Source organism: Mustela erminea, chromosome 14, assembly GCF_009829155.1.
Source record: "Mustela erminea isolate mMusErm1 chromosome 14, mMusErm1.Pri, whole genome shotgun sequence".
Lineage (NCBI taxonomy): Eukaryota > Metazoa > Chordata > Mammalia > Carnivora > Mustelidae > Mustela > Mustela erminea.
In genome coordinates this window covers 72,368,907-72,390,627 of record NC_045627.1, presented here as the reverse complement: position 1 = coordinate 72,390,627, position 21,721 = coordinate 72,368,907, and the positions used below count along the sequence as shown (strand labels likewise).

At 47.2% G+C, this 21,721-nt stretch overlaps 1 protein-coding gene across 6 annotated transcripts in view; it reads left to right on the top strand.

The window, feature by feature from the left end:
* XPNPEP1 (X-prolyl aminopeptidase 1) overlaps positions 1-21,721 on the top strand; it is a 111,827-nt gene that overhangs the window by 10,813 nt on the left and 79,293 nt on the right. For 5 of the 6 annotated variants that reach the window (XM_032312462.1, XM_032312463.1, XM_032312464.1 and 2 more), the window contains 5 exons: positions 5,063-5,187; positions 16,498-16,561; positions 17,746-17,850; positions 20,592-20,684; positions 21,029-21,172. In XM_032312462.1, the coding sequence (XP_032168353.1) occupies positions 5,063-5,187; positions 16,498-16,561; positions 17,746-17,850; positions 20,592-20,684; positions 21,029-21,172 (531 nt within the window). The other variant, XM_032312466.1, reaches the window with a different exon arrangement.

Here is a 21,721-nt window from a genome sequence, read left to right as displayed (position 1 = left end):
ATGGAAGCTGCCTCCGCAGCCACAGCCCATTGCTTGGGCCCTTGCCACCCACGGTCTTCTTCACCTCGGCTGTGGCTGCTGCTGCCGCTCACCACATCCTAACTGGGGGCTGTGGTATTGGGAGTTCTTTCTTTGTGTCTGGTAGGGGTGACGAAAAAGTGGCTGCATCTGATGCAGCGGGCCAACCACACGTGAAGGGCATGGAGGAGGAGGAGGAGGAGGAGGAGGAGGAGGAGGCAGGGACGGTGGTGATGGCAGGTGGCGTTGTTCGGAGAAGTGTGAAATGCCACTGTAGTAGAGTAAGACCGTCAAGAGGAAGAAGGCGAGGATGAGGCAGGAGATGGTGATGAAGGCCGGAGTGTGGTGGTGAGGAGCTTCCGGAGCCAGAGGATGCCTTCGACCAGTTCCATTTTGCCTTGGATGGTTTTCAGTGTGTAATTGAGGATTTTGTGCTTGCCATTGGTTTTGCTGACTTTATTGATGAAGTCAGTGACCATGTTGATATGTACCATAGTCAGTGCCATTGAAATCCTTAAGTCAGAATGTGCCTAAATAGAAGCCACGTTCAGTAAGGAAATGAATGATCTTGACAGAAAATACATTTGCTTGTGTCGTGTGTTTGCTTTTTAAGATTCTAGATGCCCAGGCTGTACTCCAGAGTCATTAAATTAAACATCCCCCAGGTAGTTCTCTCTTGCAGCCAAGGTTGAAATACTGCTCCAGGGGAAGTCCACATTTTGGCTTGACTCTTTTTAATGTTAACTTGCTTAGAAATATGGTTTGAAATCCCTGAAAATGTCCTGGTAAAGTTTCAGATGCTGGCAAGCTTAGAAGGTCGCAGTGGGCTTTATTTTGAACCCAGTTGGAGGTGTTGACATATAAACTTAGGTTTGATCAGATAACTGTGATCTCTCTTTCTTAGATAGATGAGAAATTACAGGCTCCGTAGATTAGACAAAAGGAAAGGATGCTCCTCAGGAAAGTATTCAGAAGCAGGTATAATGCAAGGAACATGGGCATGTTGTAATTGTGAATAGGCCCGTTTCCAGTGACTCTTTTAAGTATTTCCGTCGTTTGGAGACTCTGAGATGGAGTCCTAAGGCTGGTGGTTGAAGCTACCCTTGCAGATTAAGAATGGGGTGCTTTGGGACACCTGGGAGGTTCAGTGCGTTAAGCCTCTGCCTTTGGCTCAGGTCATGATCTCAGGGTTCTGGGATCGAGCCCCGCATTGGGCTCTCTGCTGAGCAGGGAGCCTGTTTCCCCTCTCTGCCTGCTTGTGATCTCTCTCTCTCTCTGTGTGTGTCAAATAAATAAGTAAAATCTTTTTTTTTTTTTAAAGATTTTATTTATTTATTTGACAGACAGAGATCACAAGTAGGCAGAGAGGCAGGCAGAGAGAGAGGAGGGGCTCGATCCCAGGACCCTGAGATCATGACCTGAGCCAAAGGCAGAGGCTTAACCCACTGAGCCACCCAGGCGCCCCATAAATAAGTAAAATCTTAAAAAAAAAAAAAAAAAAAAGGGGAAAAAAAAACTTGTGATATATCCAAACAACGGACTGTTATTCGTCACTAAAAATAAATGAGCTATCAAGCCATGAAAAGACAGAGAAGACCCTTAAATACATATTGCTTAGTGAAAGAAGCCAGCCTGAAAAGGCTGTGAATTCTATGATTCCACCTGTTTGACTTTCTGGAAAAGGCAAAACTATGAAGACAGTAAAAAGATTAGTCATTTTCAGGGGTGGAGGGGCAGTGAGAGGAGGAATAAGTAGACTGAGCAGAGAGGATTTTAGGATGAAAACTATTAAGCTATTTCATATGATGCTATATCCTGGATACATGACATTAAGCATTTCCCAAAACCTATGGAATGTACCAAACCAAGAGTGAATCCTAGTATGAACCATGGATTTAGGGGGATAATAACATGTCAATGTAGGTTCGTGGAGGAGTAACAAATATACCACTCTGGCAAGGGATCTTTTTTTAAAAACTTATTTTTTTTTCAAGTTTTTATTTAAATTTCAGTTTGTTAACATACAGTGTACTAGTTTCAGGTATACAATTTGGTGGTTCAGTACTTACTTACAGTACTGGTGCCCATCACAACCAGGACCCTCCTTTTTTTTTTTTTTTTTTTTTTTTTTTAAGGATTTTATTTAATTGATAGAGATCACAAGTAGGCAGAGAGGCAGGCAGAGAGAGAGAGAGAGAGAGGGCAGGAAGCAGGCTCCCCGCAGAGCAGAGAGCCCAATGTGGGGCTCGATCACAGGACCCTGGGGTCATGACCTGAGCCAAAGGTAGAGGCTTTAACCCACTGAGCCACCCAGGCGCCCCAACCAGGGTCCTCCTTAATCTCCATCCCCCATTCCTCCCACCCACTTCCCCTCTGGTAACCATCAGCTCTCCATAGTTACGAGTCTGTTTCTTGGTTTTCCTCTCCTTCCCCACCCCACCCATGTTCATTTGTTTTGTTTCTTAAATTCCACATATGAGTGAAATCATCTGGTATTTGTCTTTCCCGGACTTATTTCACTTAGCATAATACACTCTCGCTCTGTAGGTGGGGAGGTCTTGATTGTGGAGGAGTCGTTTACGTTGGGAGAAGGGAGGTATATGGGAACTCTGTATAAATCTGTTAATCTATAACTCTTAAAAAATAAAATCTATTTTGAAAATGAGCTGGAAAAACTCATTATTCAACCTGAATTCTTTTTTTTTTTTAAATGGTTGCTGAATTCCTTATTATTATTATTATTATTATTTTATTTTATTTTTTTTATTTGACAGATCACAAGTAGGCAGAGAGGCAGTCAGAGGGAGAGGGAGAAGTAGGCTCACTGCCAAGCAGAGAGCCTGATGCGGGGCTCGATCCCAGGACCCTGGGATCATGACCCGAGCTGAAGACAGATGCTTTAATCCACTGAGCCACCCAGGTGCCCCTTCAACCTGAATTCTAATAGTATAGTTTTGTATTACTATATGGGATATAGAAAAATATGTATGGTCACTGTTTTATAACTGGCTTTTTGTGAAGTTATTTTGTTATATATCCATGGGACTATAACTAGAGAGTCCTTATCTAGTCATGAATCTATCGTTACCATACAGTGTGATTGATCAGAACTGTTCGCTGATACCAGTACTTTTTTGAGAAAAGGTTTTTTTGAAGAACTAGCAAAAGCGATTTGAAAGTAAGCTTACATCATCTGAGCCTTTAATACATAGAAATAGTCTGTATTCACTAGGAGGCAGTGCTCTTTTTGAGTAGATAGAAATTAGTAAGAGTTTAAGAATTTCTAGTAAGACTACATTTACCATTTTCTTTTTAATGATTTTCATATTTCTGTTTCCTTGAGCTGGTGACTCTCTCCCCAAAAGGTCTAGCTTTAGTGGGATAGACTCCTAGGGACCCCTGCGACTTTTTCAGGGCTGTTTGAAAACTCTGGATCTACTCTGCTCCTGCCATATTTTAGAACGGCAAACACAGACCACTGAGGGTCCGATCCCCTCTCCTTCAGGCTGCACACCCAGTTGATAGTAGGTATTCACTAGAGTACATGACTTTGACTTTGATCTGTAGTGGAGTCACCTTTCTCCTCCTAATCTGTGGTTGGCTGTTTAGCAAAAGTATAAATCATACTTCTTTTAATGCAGTCAAACTTAAGCAGTAAGACACCAGTAAAAGAAAAGAAAAATCATTCTAGGGGCACCTGGGTGGCTCAATCGGTTAAGCATCTGCTCCGGTCCTGGGATCTAGCTCTGTGTCAGGCTCACTGCTGAGCAGGGAGTCTGCTTCTCCCTTTCATCCCTCTCCCCCACTGTGCTCTCTCTTGCTCTCTCTCTTTCAAATAAGTAAATAAAATCTTTTTTTTTTTTTTTTTTGTAAATAATTAACATTTGGATGACTGGCCTTCTAGAAACTTCTCTGTGCATTATTCACATACATGATTTTATTTTATTTATTTTTTTAAAATTTTTTAAATTTTTTAGATATTTTATTTATTCATTTGAGAGAGAGAGAGAGAGATCACAAGGAAGGGTAGAGGGAGAGGGAGAAGCAGACTCTCTGCTGAGCAGGGAGCCCGATGCGGGACTAGATCCCAGGACCCTGGGATCATGACCTGAGCCGAAGGCAGACACTTAACAGTCTGAGCCACCCAGACGTCCCTATACACATACATGATTTTTTTTTTTTTAAAGATTTATTTAGTTATTTGACAGAGAGAGATTACAAGTAGGCAGAGAGGCAGGCAGAGAGAGAGAGGAGGAAGCAGGCTCCCTGCTGAGCAGAGAGCCCGATGTGGGACTCGATCCCAGGACCCCGAGATCACGACCCGAGCCGAAGGCAGCGGCTTATGCCACTGAGCCACCCAGGCGCCCCTCACATACATGATTTTAAATAAGAATGGTTTATACATCTTCTTTTGTAATCTTTTTTTTTTTTTTTTTAAAGATAGCGAGAGAGAGAGAGCACAAGTGGGAAGGAGAGGGAGAAGCAGGCTCACTGCTGAGCAGGAAGGCTGACGCAGGGCTCAATCTCAACCTGAGTTGAAGGCAGACGCTTGACTGACTGCCCCTTGTAATCTGTTTTTAATCACCCACCAGTGTTGGTGTCTTTGCAAGTTAAGTATAGGTCTGTGTAATTTTTTTTTTTTTTGTCTGTGTAACTTTTAATGATTTTGTAGTGCATTTACCCAATTATGTATTCCCCCCCTTCTCTTTTTCATTATAAACAAAGATAAACAGGTATCTTTGTGCATCTGTTTATCTCTTTAGAAAATAGTTCTGGAAGTGAAAGAGGTAACTGATCAATTTGGAAATGAGTATTAGTAGCTCAACTTTTCTTGCCACAAATGGCTGTTTGGAAGTGGTATATAAGAACCGTGAACTTTAGAGCTTCTGGGACCTTTGGTTTTGGTCTGGTGGTGGGGTGGGTAGTTTTGAAGATGCCCCTGGGGTGGGGCAGCTGGCAGGTGCATCTCTGGGGCTCCCTTTGAACTAGTCATTGAGTTGCATTGGGCAGGCTGGTTTTGGAACTAACTCTGCTATTGTTTCAGAGGGCGGAATGGCTCCAAAGGTCACTTCTGAGCTGCTTCGGCAGCTGAGACAAGCCATGAGGAACACGGAATATGTGGCCGAACCGATCCAGGCCTACATCATCCCGTCGGGAGATGCCCACCAGGTACTGAGTGGAGATGGGCGGGTGATGGATCTCATCAGCCTCTCCTCTGTTTTCATTCTTTCCCCCCATCCCCATTGTGTTTGTAGCATTCTAGTTATCAGTCCACAACTAAGCATTAGCCCAACTAAGCAGGGTTTGGCACAGGGGCCTTTGTCTAATAGGGTCTCACCGAACACTTGTTGACTTGGCCCTGACTTCCTTAGTTCTGGTGAATGTAGCCAGCTTTCAGTAACTTGCGGAAGCATTAATGGACAAATGGAAGGGAAAAGGTCTAGGCCTTTGTGTTGCTTACATACTGTACCCCATCTTCTGTCATACCCTGTCCTTCCAAGAATTGTCTGTCCTGCCTACCTTCTCCCCATCCAGACTGTCCCATTCCTCTGACATGGCTGGAGGAACAGCCAGATTGTAGATTGTACAGTCTGTAGTTTGTAGGCGTAATTCTGAACACCACCCTCTCCTCTCCTTCCCCCACCAACCATTACCTTTGATGGAAGCAACTCAGTAAGTGCCCTTTACCTCTGAGAACACTAGTGCCCTAAACATGGAGGAGTTGGGTTTGGAGAGGTGGAGACTGCATGTGATGGGGCCTAAGGGCAGGAGGGCGAAAGGATTCTAGTATTTCCTCTTTGAGGACGTTGAGTCAGCAAGTGTTTGAATGGGACTTTGAATGGTTCCAAAGGTGAATTTAAGATTAAACTCCTGCCCTCACTATGCTTATGGTTTGTTAGAGGGAAGAGACAACATAAAAAGTACTGTTCTTACATGGAGTCATCTCTACATACACACTTTATAGCCTTCACTTATGTGCAAGGCACTGCCCTAGGTGAGTTGCTTCGTGTCCTAGGTGAGGACACGAAGGTGAGAATGGCCCTGTTCTCGAGAAGCATATGGTTGAGTCATGGAGTAAAGACATGTCTGTATGACAAGGTGGAATGTGGCAGTGCCATCAAGAAATGCGGACAGGGTCACCTGGGTGGCTCAGTGGGCTAGAGCTTCTGCCTTCGGCTCAGGTCATAATCCCAGAGTCCAGGGATCGAGCCAGGCATCAGGCTCTCTGCTCAGCGGGGAGCCTCCTTCCTCCTCTCTCTCTGCCTGCCTCTCTGCCTGCTTGTGATCTCTGTCTGTTTAAACAAAACAAAACAAAACAAAAAAAGAAATGCGGACAAAGCACTGGAAGCTTGAGGGTGAGAGGGAAGATGATGGAAGGCTTCGTGAGCAGGGGAGGCATTGGAACTGGATGTTGAAGAATGGGTAGAGTTGGATAAGTAGAGGAAGTGGAAAGGATTCTATGTGGGAAGGTTAGTAGGAGCAAAGGCGGAGATGCAGGGAAGGTTGGAGTGCTTTTCGGAAACACCATGGCAAATCCTCCTGGCAGAAGCCCAAGGAGGGCATAAGCTATAGGGGGAAATACAGCTAGTCCTGTAGGATCCTTAAGTTGTAGGTAATAAAAACCGCCTTGAGGTCCTCTGAATAATAAAAAGACTTTATAAGGCTATAAGGGCAGGGCCACTGCTTTGGCCCAACTCCAGCTTGTAAATGATGGGATCTGGACTTGTGGAATGTCAGGGCCTCAGATGGGGGGGGGGTGGTTCTCATGGAACCTGAGGGCAGGAACTCAGCTGGCCCAGAACAACTGGGATGGGAAAGGCTTCAGCTCTTGCCGTAGATCAGTTTCTCCCTTTTTAAGGCAAGGTAGATGGTAAATAGGGGGCCATCCAACAGTTCCCACATTTATACCTCTTGCTCTTTTACTTTCAAGATACCAGACTGAGCTAGAACCTCAATCCCAAATCCAGAGTCCTGGGTGAGAACTTGATTAGCATGGTAGCTTGGTGTTGACCCTGGGTCCTGGTGTGTGTGCGTGTATGTGTGCGTGCCTATGTGGGACGGCACTGGTGAGGGTCCACCATGATGGAGGGGTGGCGTGGAAGAGATTACTGTTAAATTGAACAGTTGCTAAAAGATGTCCACTTTAACTGGCCTCTCTTCTGCTCCTCCCAAAGGTGTCAGATCCCATGGTGGCGACAGTAGCGTTAACCTGGGGTAGGAGGAAGCTTGGCCTCCTGCCTGGAAACAAGATTTCCTGGCCTCAGGAGCAAATGAAGGGCTGAAATGGATAACCAAAGGGATTGGATATTTTGGGGCAATAGCATGAAGTTCAGTATACTTCAGTGTTTGGAACAGTATTCCCCAAACAGTATTCCACAGTATTCCTGTTGTGTCTCAAGGTGTTCTGCAGAAAGCATATTCAGTGGTCAAGAAAATAGTGAAATGAGCTTCTTTTTATTATTATTATTAATTTTATTATTCTATTGTTATTATTTATTTTTATTATTATGTTAAGCAAGTTTAACATTAAATTTATCATCTCAGCTATTTTTTTTTTAAGATCTTATTTATTTGAGAGTGACTGAGAGAGACTGTGCATGAGTGGGGTGGGGGGTTGTGAGGGAGAGGGAGAAGCAGACTTCCTGCTGAGCAGGGAGCCCCGGGGACCCCAATCTGGGGCTCAGTCCCAGGACCCTGGGATCATGACCTCAAGCTGAAGGCAGATGCTTAACCGACTGAGCCACCCAGGCGCCCCATCTCAACTATTTCTAAGTGTATAGTACAGTAGTGTTAACTGTGTGTACATTGTTGGGTAGTAGATCTCTAGAACTTCTACATCTTGTGGAACTGAACTCTGTACCCATTGAATGCCGCCTACCCTTGCCTCCCACTAATCACCACTCCACTTTCAGTTTCTAAGAGTTTGACTGCTTTATATACCTTATCTAAGTGGAATCAAACCATTGTCTTATTGTGACTGGCTTATGTCACTTAGCATAATGTCTTTAAGGTGTAGCTTATGACAGGATTTCCTTTTTATTTATTTATTTATTTATTTATTATTTTTTTGTCACATAGAGATCACAAGTATGCAGAGAGGTAGGCAGAGAGAGAGAAAGGAGGAAGCAGGTACCCCGCTGAGTGGAGAGCCCAATGTGGGGCTCGATCCCAGGACCCTGGGACCATGACCTGAGCTGAAGGCAGAGGCTTTAACCCACTGAGCCACCCAGGTGCCCCAGGATTTCCTTTTTAAAGGAAGAATGATAACCCATTGTATGTATATACCATTTTTTTTTTTTTTTAAATATACCACATTTAAAAAAATCTTTTCATCTATTGATGAACATTTAGGTTGCTTCCAGCTCTTGGCTCTTGTGTATAATGCTACAGTGAACATGGGTATATAAATGTCTCTTCAAGATCCTGTTTTCAGTTATTTTGGATGTATACCCAGAAGTGGAATTGCTGAATCGTATAGCAGTTCTATGTTTTTTTTGTTTTTTTTTTAAGTAAACTCTATCTCTAATGTGGGGCTCAAACTCGGGACCCCAAGATCAAGAGTCGCATGCCTCTATTGACTGAGCTGGCTAGGCGCTCAGTTTAGTAATTCTTTTTTAATTTATTGAGGAACTCATACTGCTCATACTGCTTTTTATGGTGGCTATACCATTTTACATTCTCCCAGCAGTACACAAGGGTTCCAGCCAGCACTTCTTTTCTTTTTTGTTCAGTAATGGAATCCTAACAGATATGAGGTAATATCTCATTGTGGTTTTGATTTCCATTTTCATGATGATTAGTGATGTTGAGCATCTTTCCTATGCTTGTTGGCCAACTGTATGTCTCTTTCCGAGAAATGTCTATTCAAGCCCTTTGCTCTTTTGAACAGTTTCATAACTGCAGGACTTCTCAGGGCCTTTAATATACAGATATGCACTATGCAACTATAAGGAGAGGATGAGGTATTCAGCATTTTCTAGACTTAAAATGTTCATGGAATTCGCACAGTCTTCTCAGGGGCAGGCTCAGGGACTCAGTGTTTCATGGAATTCCTTGGTCCGTTGACTCACAGTAGTACTTTTCATGCTAGTATGGGTCAGAACTTGATCCTTGAAGAGGTGAGAGGAAAGGGAGATCCTTGTGTGGGGAGGAGAAGCCACCGAAGACTGGGGTTCTGCATGTAAAAGTGGGCAAAGGAGGAGGTGAGAAAGTACGAGTTGTGAGTATAGGAGAAGTAGCAGATCCGGCGGGAGAAGGGGGCTGGTGGCATGTGAAGAAGCCATGGTGGTGGGGTACATTACTGTCGGATTGAGTAGGCAGTGGGGAGGGGGGGGAGGTGGGTGCACTGTAGGGTGGGTGTTGGTAACGATTCTTCTTTTCACCGCTGTTCTCTAGGACAGACGAACAAGACTCACCACCTTCACGGGAACCCAAGTTTCATCTTGGCTGAGGACTAGGTGAATAAGTAGGTTGGTCAACACAGTCTGGGCCTGAGTCATGGTAGAAGACTAGGTGACAGGCACCCCAGCATTTAGGAAGGGCAGACTCTAGCCTTGTCCCTGAAGAAATCCTTTTTTCCCCCCTGTCTCCTGTCAGTGACAGGCTTTAGCCTTTGGACTTGTGATGTTTTCCAGTTTCTGCCTTTCCAGCGTCAGGCAGTTGCCCCGGACTGATGGGATTGCAACCATTTTATCTCAGTTTCGAGCAGGATGATGGTTCCTGTGGTGGGAGCACATTATGTGGCAGTTGGTGTGGGGTCTTTAGTGAGTCACTGTCTCAGTGTGGGTTCTCCAGAGGGACAGAACCAATAGGATATATAGAGATGTATACGTACAGAGAGACTAATCCTGAGGGATAGGCTCCCACATGAGGCTTCCCTGGTTCACTTTGAATTTGAACTGGAACTCGAACTCTACCACGAGGGCTCCTAGTTCTCCATCTTGCAGACAACACCGATGGTGTGTGTCCCTGTCTGAGTTAAGGGCCTGAGAACAAGGAACGGTGATCTCTGAGGTCAGGAGAAGATGGTTGTCTCAGCTCTAATGAGAGAGCAAATTCCACTTTCCTCCATACCTTCAGCGGATTGGATGCTGAGCACATAGGTAGGAAAGTCTTCAGATGCTGTCTCTTCCAGAAACCACCTCAATAGTGTTTTCCCAGCTAGCTCTCTGGGGATGCCTTAACCCCCAGGGTGACACAGAAAATTCGCCCTCACAGTCCCCTAGCACACTGTTGTCTGAAATCGGGTGTCCCCTCTGAGAGGGTCGCACAGCCTGTTGTAGCGTCCCGGCGGAAGACTCCTTACAATTCTGATTCATTCATGAGCCTTCACCTCTAGGGGAGGCCTTGGTGGAGGAAAGTCTGGACCGTGAATGTTACTTGAATTAAAAGTTGAAAGTTTTCTGGTTAAGGGTGGTTGGGATTTCAGTTTGTATTTTTATTCCTGGAGTTAGGGTACAGTGTATATGTGTACTAGTAGGGGATGTCCTTGTAGCCAAGATAAGCCAGGTTTATTTCGATATTCTTCATTCTGGGTGGTGGTCTTGAGCCATTTTTTTTTCTTGTTATTATAAACTTGTTTCTTTTAAAAATTTTTTTATTTAAAAAACATTTTTTAAAAAAGATTTTATTTACTTATTTGGCAGAGAGAGACACAGCGAGAGAGGGAACATAAGCAGGGGGAGTGGGAGAGGGAGAAGCAGGCCTCCTGCTGCGTGGGGAGCCTGACACGGGGCTCAACCCCGGGTCCTCAGGATCGTGACCTGAGCCGAAGGCAGACATCCAACCGAATGAGCCACCCAGGTGCCCTATAAAGTTGTTTCTAATCTGATACCCTGATTTGGGCCTAATATGCCCAAAGCAGTTCCTTGTTAAACTGGGGAATGGCAGTGAGACTGGCCAAACCATAGGTGACGTTCCAGGTTCTCCATAGCTCTTCATCCCCTGCTAATGATCCCAGAATTTTTTTTTTTTAAAGATTTTATTTATTTATTTGACAGAGATCACAAGTAGGTAGAGAGGCAGGCAGAGAGAGAGAGAGGAGGAAGCAGGCTCCCTAATGAGCAGAGAACCCGATGCGGGGCTCAATCCCATGACCCTGAGATCATGACCTGAGCCAAAGGCAGAGGCTTTAACCCACTGAGCCACCCAGGCGCCCCATGAGCCCAGAATTTTACAATTGGATGGCTTCTCCCTGGATGAGGAATCTGTGAGTCAGGGATTTAGGTTTTTATCAGATACTAGGGAGCCACTGAGGGCTTTGGAACAAGAGGGTGACACAATTAATCAAAGGTGCAGTGTTGAGTGTGGATTGGAGAAGGGACATACTGGGAGCCGAGAAGCCATTGGGAAACCATTGTGGGATCCCGGAGTCAGGGTCCGGAGGGCTTGGACTTGGTGCTGGCTTTAGGAGCAGAGAAGAGGGGAAGGATTTGGAGGAGAAGCAGTAGAACACAGATTGAGTGTGGACCTTATAGGTAGATGGCAGAGGGGCTTGGGAAGGTTGGAATCTGGGAGGATTTGTGGGGGCATCCAGAGAAACAAATGAGAAGTCCTGAGCTGCTTGTTTCAGTACCTTTGGCGAGGTGGGGCATAGTTGGGGTGACGGCTCCTTGGGACTCTGGGGCCCTGCCGGGACTGTGAGGACAAGGAGCAAGGGTTGGCTTTGTGTGTGACCTGCCACAGCAACCTTTCCCGTAATAGAGAGGCTGCTGTTCTCTGTGGCTCTTGTTCCTGATTGTTTCATTTTAGGCTAGATTGAGGGTTGATGGAATTTCTCCTACGGGTGGGGAAGGGAGGGTGCTGGAGAGTGAAGGGGAATCTTGAATTCTGTCCTTTGTGTGCTCTCCGAAACACAAATACACACACCCACACACTGTTCCGTGCTAGAGAGAAAAGGCACCCCAAATGCATAATTACGCGAAGACTGGGCACACCAGGAGTCTGCTTCTTGCTGTCTTCTGCAACTCTGAGGGTTCATTCTTTGTAAACCCGGAACAAGAGTTGTGGTAATCATGAGTTTGGGCCCAGGGGGACTTTCACAATGAGGAATTGTCCATTCTTTCTGGGAATCTCATTGCTTTCATGTCCCATCTAAGCCAAACATTTGAGATTCGGCGGTGCCACTGGCTCCAGACCCGGAGAATCCTTGGTTAGGGCCAGAGCTGTGCCAGCACTGCTTGGAAATCCAGAGTCTTTATCCTCCCCAACCTTAAGGCTTCATATTCTGCTCCTGGGCATAGTGTAGTCAAAGGGTCATGTTCTGTCAGAGGTGATTCTGCCAACTTGAATTTTTGGCTATTTTTATGGTTCCTCCTTCTGGAAGACTTGAATCAGATTTTCCTAACCTCTGTCCTACTCCCATTCTTCCTGGAGTTGGCTTCCTGTTTTGTATTTCTTAAACAGACTCTCTTCTAGGGTGGAGTAGTGATTTTTATCACAGAGTGATTTTATCCACTGTATTAATTAGAGTATCGCTAGCAGTGGTCCCACATCTTACGGTTTCAGTGGCCTGGTACTTGTCTCTTGTTTACGTAGTGGTCTGGAGTGGGTGTTCTTGGTTGGTGTGTGACTTTCTTCTACTAGGAAGAGAGTGATTCGGAGATCCAGGCTCTTTCCATCCTCTGATGCCATTATTCCAGCTGGTGGAAGGGGGAGGAGCATGGAGAGGCCACACTGCTTTTTAACTGTCTTGACCCAGACATCACCTTGGCCCCACATTCCATTGGTAGGAACTAGCCATGTGACTCCATCGAGCTGCATGGGGACCTGGGAAATGAAGTCCTAGATGGGAATATAGTTGTTGGCAACAGTGGGGGGGGGGTGTTATCATCACCCAAGGCAGGGCATGGATAAATGCCAGTGTGCATGATCCTGAAAAACAACACATGGCCATTCTCTGAGTTTGGAGTGGGTCAGAAAGCTTTGGGGAAGAGAACATGTTTGAGCTGGGTTTTGAGAGGTAGCTAAAGCTTTTTTTTTTTTTTTTTCCTTATTTATAGATGTGCTTTATTTGGCTGTGTATTATTTACGTTGTTTGAATTCAGTGCCAACCCTTAAAAGTTAAGTGATCTCTCATGAACACATACTTAGCTTCTGAAATACTGCAGGGTGGGAACATGTGGCCTGCATTCTAGCGTGGCAGACTCAGAGCTGAGAAGAGCTGCTCTCTGGAAGTTACTTCCTTATCTGTTTTACTTACTTTACTTGCCCGTACCCCAAGACATTGAAGTTTGAACCCACAGTTAGAATCCCTGCCGGTCTGAATAATGTGTTATTTTCGTACTGCTGCTGTAACAAATGACCACAGACTTAGTGGCTTACAATGACAGAAACCTATTATCTTATAGTTCTGGAGTCTACAGTGGGTCTACTGCTGCATTTTTTTCTCGAGGTTCCAGAAAAAACGCAGGAGCGTTTTTCTCCTTGCCTTTTCCCGTTTCTAGAGGCCACCTACATTCCTTGGGATGTAGCCCTTCCTTCACTTTCAGAGATGGCTAAGGTTTTAACTAGGTAGAGGAAATAGGTTCATTTTTCCTTCTGCTGTTCATTTATTCAGCAAATACTGGTTAAGAGCCAGACCAGTACGAGTTACCTATGCTGTGATAGGGTTAGCGACGGGGACAAAAAAAGACAAATACCCCGGACTCATGGAGCTTCTATTTTGGGGCAGGTTATTATAATAATAATGTAAGAAAGAAGAGAGCATCTAGAAAAATGTGCTGTACTCAGAGGTAAAGGCCAAGTGGCCACTCTGGGTGGTGCAGGCAAGCCCCTCTGCAGGGGTGACATCTGACCTGAAATGTAGTGATGAGAAGGAGCTTGCCGTGCCACCATCAAGGAGAGCCTTTGGTAAGCACAAGAAAGAGCCTGTGCAAAGGCCCTGAAGCAGGAATGAGCTTGGGAAGTACAGAGAACAGAAAGCAGGCAGTGTGGCTTGAATGTCTCGCATGGCTGGGAGAGTGGAGGAGAGCTCTGTGAGGAGGGCTGGGCCCAGTCAGGCGGTGCATTGGACACTGGGCTGGGTTTGGGTTTTATCCTAAGTATGATGGGGAGATTTTGGCAGGTTTTTGAACAGGATGCTAACAGGGCCTACAGAGACATTTGGGAAAGCTCACTCTGAGTGTGTGTGAAGAATGGGTTTTTGGGTCCTTGGTCAAGGTGGAGATGTTGGAGGCCTGGACTGAGGGCTGGTCTTAGAGATGGAGAGAAATGGTGGTTTTGGAGAAAAAGCCAATAGCTCTGCTTCCTTGTTTCTTTTTCCCAGCATGCTAAGGCTTTGGCTTATTTTAGACCTTTTTCTATTCTCTGGGGAGAATGTTCTTGGGTTTTGCCAGCTCCACTGCTGGGGGAAGAGTGGGAGGCCCAGGCCCAGTGCTTGTCTGGACCCTGCCTAGCCTGTTGGTGTGGAGGTGACAGCTTCGGTCAGTGACGGCTTCCTGGCACGTTGACTACTTAGGTCATGTCTAGACATTCTTGCCCAGACCTTGTCTTGATCCCAAACCAAACACGTTCACCTGCTGTTAATTCCACCTCCCTTTGGAGAAACCTGCCTCCTTCCTTTGTGGATAGGCAACTCCTCTGAGAGGCCCTGTCCCTCCCTCCCTCTTGCCTGGGTCCGGGTGGGGCATTCCTGGAGAGGTGCGTCCCTGCCTGGAAGAGTCTGGCTGTGCCAAGGTGAGCAGTACTTGTCTGCCTGCCCTTTGCTGGCATCCTCACTGTGTGTCACAGGTGGGTGAGCCCCAAGCAGGGGAACCTCCTTGTCCAGCAGAAGTGTCTGCTGGGTCTTCCCCATTGTGTACTGTGAGTTAGAGCACCAGACTTAACTTTTGTTGACTTAGTTTGCCCAGCCTCTTGGCTGCTTTCTCATCGTTCAGGAAGAAACTAATACTCTCTGTTCCATTGCATATATGCAGCCCTCTCAGCTTTCTGGTGAGTTGTTTTAAACATTAACTTACTCTTCCTCACAGCAACCCTAGGAGAAGCGGTGGGGCGGGGGGGACTCCTCTGCCTTCCATTTTTCACTTGCACCCAGTGATTACTGGGTTATAATCAAATGAGAATTCTGCAGTTCATACATGCTACTGGGGGCCATTTCTTCTTGTTCTTAGTGCTAAGATCAAGTGTTCTCTGTTTTGGGAATAAAACATGTGCCTGCTGTCGCTTGCTGCAGTCTGAAGAGAGCTGTTTTAGAAATGAGGAACTGAGCTTGAGAGATGCCGTGAGCCTTGCTGCGGACCACATCGCGGGGCCTGCTGGTGGCAGGTGTCACCTCGAGCCCTGTTGTGGTTCCCTCCTCTGGCTGCTCTGACATCCCCGTGGCTAGCGGTCCTGTGGCCTCTTTGGGGCTGTGGCTGCAGCTGCCTCGATAAAAGGGGCAGGAGTGAGATGTGGATGCCTTCTCATCCCTACTCTGTGTTGATCTAAAAAGGCCTTGGTCCGGCAGCCCTGTGCTCCGTCCTCAGCATTCTTAACCCCGCCAGCTCCTTTAGCTCCAGAGAAAGCTGCCAACAGAAGGAGTTGCAGTTCTGGTTTCCGGCGCAGCACATCCTGGCCCTGCTGCTGACCTGGAGGTGGGCAGGTTGATTAAAGTTTCTGTCTTCACCCTTCAGGTTTCTCTTTTGCCAGTAGTCTTGTCCTGGAGAGTTGTTATGAGGATGGGAGATGACGGGTCATATGGCAGCTGCACGGCCGAGTGCTTCAGAGCCCAAGTTCAAGGCCTACCTCTGCTGTTCGTGGGACTTTGGGGGAAGTTACTTAACTCTCTGTGCTTCACGGGCTGTTGGCGGAAGGCACCCCGTGGCCATGTACCCTCTGCACAGGAATGAGAACCTACTGTGTTCTCTAGTCTCCCACCCCTTGCATTTAGAGGCGAGGGAATGGCAGAGACCTGGTTTGGGTTATGACATTTTCTTCTGCTGAAGCCTCCTGGATTGGAGGGAGCGTTTCCATGTATTTCCTAATAGGAAGGGACAGGATCTGCACAGGAGCTATTGGTGACGCTGCCTTGGAGGGGAACACACACAGGAAGTTCAGAAACAAGCTCATGCCTAAAGAGATCTCAGAGAATTATTGGCACCTAAAACAGAAATTCAGCCCTTCCCTTCAGAAAAATAACAGATGCCTAAATGTCAGTGGTAAGGAAGGGAGAAGGCTGTTGGTTTGTTTTTTGAGTAAGATGTCAGTGAGGAGATCGCAGTTGATTATGTTTTGTCTTGATTTTCTTTTGTTCTCCAGAAGAAGAAATAGAGGCTGGTGGGAATAGCCCTCTTAGCCCTTCACTAATGAGGGTCTTCAGCAGTGTGCGCCGTGCATTTTTCATGTTCAGCTTGATTTTTCTGCTAGGCTCTCTGTTCCTTGACAGTGCCCAGGCTTCGCCAGCCTCTGTGTCCCTGCTGGGCCTCGCACACAGCTGAGCACGTGGAGAGCAGTCGCCCGTGACCGGTCGAGGTTGACTTCTCCCTCCTTTTTGTTTTCCAGAGCGAGTACATTGCTCCGTGTGACTGTCGGCGGGCCTTCGTCTCTGGATTTGACGGCTCTGCGGGTGAGTTGCTAAATTCTCTCTTGGTTCTTTCTGTACTTTCGTTTGCTTCCCAAAAATAACTGGGCCAAGTTTCAGCCTGTGACAGAACCAGAAAGAAAATGTAAACCAGACACTCCCCTCCGTGAGCCTCTGCAGAGAGGTGTGAACTCCCGGCATCCCCCAGCTCTCAAAGTTCACCTTTCAGTGGCCCTTTTCTTGATGCTTCTGCTATTAAAGTTTTATTTATTTTTCTTATTTATTTATTTATTTTTTTGCTCTTAAAGTTTTAAAACATTTTTCTTTAAATTTTTTATTGATTATAGCATACATACGGAAAATTACATCAATTAAACTGAAAATACCTGTTTGACTAGTACTGTACATAAGAAATGGGACACTCACCGCACCCCAGAACCCCTGCCTCAGCTTGCTGGTCCTCTGTAATTCTTTAAGTGCTAGGCTTTGGGGTTCAATAATTTCACTTTCACTTTAAATAATAGAGGTTCATGTTGAGCTGCAATGCTGTCCTGCCCTAACTTTTCCAAAACTGTGCTCCTGAATTTTCGGGTGATTTCCCCCCGCCTCAGATTCCCTTCTATTAAGCTAGCTAGGCTCCTAGGCTCGGGAAGAACTGCTTCCTTTCGTAGACGTGCTCGTGTTGGTTGGCCGCTCTGCCAAAAGCCCCAGGTTCTGTGGGGCCTGCGGGGACTGAGGGCAGGTAGGGGAAGGAGGCGTGAGCTCCCTGCTGGTGACCAGTGAGTCACTGTGAGTACTGAGACTCCACTTTGTTTCTCTCGGGAAAGGTGCAGCAGTTCCCTCGGGGCATTTGTTGGAGACTGCTGTGATCACTGTGCTGGAATCATTTCCACGTCTGTCTTGTTGAATACGAGACCGTTTTGACTGCAGGTGCTTAGCCCCCTGTTCTGCCAGTCTTGCAAGTGGGGTTCTGTGCTGGGACCGGTCAGCCGGGGCTGCCCAAGGACTGCTTCCTTCAGAGCGTGACCTGCAGTTGGTTCTCAGGGGCATCGACTTCTCTAGCCTAGAGCTTTTCAGAGGCCCACCTGTCCCCTAGAGTGAGTGGTGGTGTGAGGCCGTCTGCACAGAGCCGGTGCTTCTCACTGGGCTTGTTGGCCTGCTGCCGCCATGTGCGGTTGTCTATGTGGTTGTCAGAAGCCTTTCTTTTTTTTTTTGCTCCCCTGCTCCAGGCACGGCCATTGTCACGGAAGAGCACGCGGCCATGTGGACTGACGGACGCTACTTTCTCCAGGCGGCCAAGCAGATGGACAGCAACTGGACGCTCATGAAGATGGGTGTGTAGAGGCTCGGCCAGACTGACTTCAGCTGGCCAGCTCTGGGAAGGGACCTGAGCGTTCCTCAGGGTGTCTGGATCTTAACCCTTTGATGAGGTCAAGGACCCTTTCGAGAATTCAGGGTGTGTTAGTCCTCTTGGGCTGCCATAACAAAATCCCATAGACTAGGTCCCTTAAACAACAGAAATCTGTTTTCTCAGCTCTGAAGGCTGGAAGTCTAAGTTCAGGGTGCCAGCCTGGTCAGGTTCTGGGGACAGCCCTCCTCCTGATTGACAGACGGCCGCCTTCTCACTGTGTCGTTATTGGGCAGAGAGAGAGATCTCTCTTCTGAAAGGGCCGCTGATCGTATCAGATGAGAGCGCCACCCTTATGACTTAAACATACGAGTTTTGAGGGATGCAACCCAGTTCATGGCGCAGGAAAGCCTTCTTTCTCTCACATGCACACACACACCCAGAGGCAGACATTTGTTACAAATGGACAGGTGGCAGCCTTTAGACTTTTTGACCGCATGCCTCTGTTACGGTGTGTGCACCCTGCACATACGTGTCTACTCGTCTGTGTGTGTACATACGTACTGGTGTCCATCTGCATTTCAGATGTGAGCACAGGTAAATTTCTTTATTGTTTAGAAAAAATAGACATGTGGGGCGCCTGGGTGGCTCAGTGGGTTGGGCCGCTGCCTTCGGCTCAGGTCGTGATCTCAGGGTCCTGGGATTGAGCCCCGCATCGGGCTCTCTGCTCAGCAGGGAGCCTGCTTCCTCCTCTCTCTCTGCCTGCCTCTCTGCCTACTTGTGATCTCTCTCTGTCAAATAAATAAATAAAATCTTAAAAAAAAAGAAAAAATAGACATCTTAATACTTCCTGCTTCACCCCAGTGGATCATTCAGTGTACCCCTGGGGTATGGGTATCTTTGGGGCCCACTTCTCCAGCTGTCAGCACACTAGGGGTCAGCGTGTCAGAGGGGCGAATTCCATCTGCCTGTTCTTCATGTAGGTATGTGGCGGCCCTGGGGAGGAGTCCTCCTTCCTTCCCAGGCCCTCTCTGCTTCGCCATGTCTGTCCTCGGCCCCCCTTTCCTCAGGCATCTCTCCTGTGTAGGGAAATTCTGGTGGGTTTGGTTGGGGAGTGAATCATCCCTGGGATTTTGCCAGCTATCTGTCTGCTAGGAAATAGCATGACTTCATCCTATAAAAGTCATACTAGGGGCATTAAAAGAAACTTCGTTAGTAAGTGGCTTTCTAGCGGTTTGGAAAGAAATAGCCAAGAATCAAATAGCAAAATAACAACTCCGTGCCAGCTTTTAGGCAGTTTTTTGGAATTGAGATTCATGAGCTCACTTCTTTATAAACCTTTGAACTTCCCCTCTGTGGTTATGTGGTTATCAGCAGTCAGGAGGAAAACAGTATGATAAGTTCTGTTTTAGAACATACGAACTTTCTCTCTAAATATAGATCCATTTCACCAAAGAAGTTATTAACTTGTTAGTAAAAATTTGATCAGTTAAGAAGCATACATCCAAACATAGAAGGTATTGGCTCAGATTAAAGAAAAACTGGAATATCAAAAATAACTTCAGTTCCTTTCTTGAAGCTTATTTGGTGTCCTGTGACTAGTCTCTTGGAAACGGGAAGGGCTGTTGGCTCTTGGGCGTTGGGAAGCCAGGGAGCCATCATAAAGATGATGGTGACTGGATCTGTGTGGCCCTCTTGTAATCTTTGGAAAGATTTCTTTGCTGCTGAGACTTGTGTCAACCGTCCAGTTAGGCCTGGTTCAGGGCTGGGAGCCTCCTGTCTACCATCCTGCCTTCCAGTGAGGGGAGAGCACTGTGGCACGTGTTTCCCTTACCTGGTGTGAGATGTGAGGAAAGTCCCCGGCTCCTCGCCTTCGCCATTTGCCACCCAGGTGCTCATCAAGTGCCCAGGAGTGGCAAAGTGACCAACGGCTGAGAGGATGTCCTTTGCAATGACACTTGCACCTTTGTTGCAGTGGTTCCCAGGATGCCATTTTTTTTTTTTTTTAAAGATTTTATTTATTTATGAGAGAGAGAGAGAGCGAGCACAGGCAGACAGAATGGCAGGCAGAGGCAGAGGGAGAAGCAGGCTCCCCTCCGAGCAAGGAGCCCGATGTGGGACTCGATCCCAGGACGCTGGGATCATGACCCGAGCCGAAGGCAGCTGCCTAACCAACTGAGCCACCCAGGCGTCCCACCAGGATGCCATTTTTATCAGGAGTCAGATGAAAGTCTGCCTTTTCTTTCTGTCTCTCTCTCTTTCTTTCTTTCTTCTTTCTTTTTGCCTTCTTACCCCTATGTTTTTGTTTTTTGTTTTAAAGATTTATTTATTTTAGAAAGAGAGGGAGAGCACGAACAGGAGGGGCAGAGGGAACGAGAGAGAATCTCAAGTAGACTCTGTGCTGAGTGTTGGGCCCGATGTGAGGCTCAATCCCACACACCTGAGATCATGACCTGAGCTGAAACCAAGAGTCAGAGTCAGACGCTTAACCATCTGATCCACCCCAGGTGCTCCATCATAGGCTTTTAAATATACCATCTTACCCTTCTTGCAGCCTTCCAGGATTGAGGAACGTTCAGATTTTCCAAGTGCCGCCCGTCCCCCTTATAGAAAGAAGGTGCTTCGTAAAGATCCTGTTACCATGATGTTGGTGAATTGCATCCTTCTGGATAGGACTACGAGCTTGGGTGCATTGGGGATTGTTTCTTCTACTTCTTCCCTCTCTAGGTCTGAAGGACACACCAACTCAGGAAGACTGGCTGGTGAGTGTACTTCCTGAAGGATCCAAGGTTGGTGTGGACCCACTGATCATTCCTACAGGTGAGTGAGCTGGAGTCCTTCTAGTGTGGGCGAGGAAGTGGATTCTAGATGGTTCTCCGTATTCTTTATTTGCTTGTGGGACTTGGATCATCGGGGGCTCAGTATAACTTAAGGTCAGGATAAAGGTCAAGGTGAAGTAAAGAGTTCTGGCAGAGAGGCAGGGGAAGGCTGTGGGTGGCGAAGATAACCTTTCCACAGTTCCCCATCCTGCAGACCCAGCGCTAGGCCATGGGAGGATCGCCTTTCAGAAGGCACTGTTGCCTCCCTCAGCTGAACTGGCATTTGGTTCATGCTGAACTGGCATTTGGTTCATGCACGGCTGGGCCATGTGTATTTCTCCCCAGATTACTGGAAGAAGATGGCCAAGGTTCTGAGAAGTGCAGGCCACCACCTTATTCCCGTCAAGGAGAACCTGGTGGACAAAATCTGGACAGACCGCCCTGAGCGCCCGTGCAAGCCCCTCCTCACACTGGGCCTGGATTACACAGGTCAGACCCCCGCTGCACCCCACAGGGCCCGCAGCCGTCCTCCCCATTCCCTGCACCTGTCCTGGTTCTCCCCACGCCAGCCCATCGCAGCAGAGTTCCCCATGCCAGCCCATCGCAGCAGAGTTCCCCATGCCAGCCCATCGCAGCAGAGTTGAGCCTGTGGTAGGGTTTTGCCCCACCCTGGCCCAGTGGCATTGGATGGAAGCAGGAGCTTTTTGTGTTTCCGCAGTGGCCACCTACTTGCCACATACTTGCCACATACTTTGCATAATTTATTCTTGCCACGCTCTTCTGGGCAGACCTTTGGCCACTGCTGAGATGGCTTTTTTACTGCTCTCTGACATGTCTGATACTGGAAGCCGGGCCAGGGCAGGGGGTGGTGGGTTCTAGGTTCCATTTCCCTTTCTTCTGCCCACATCTGTAGGTTTACCTTCCTAGCTCCCCTCCCCCACCCCCGCATCGAGAAACCTTCTGCTTTAGTGGCTTTGGGCGTGGGTGGGTTTCTTTGGCCTGTGTGTTAGTGGTTGGTGGGGAGCGAGCACTGCGGAC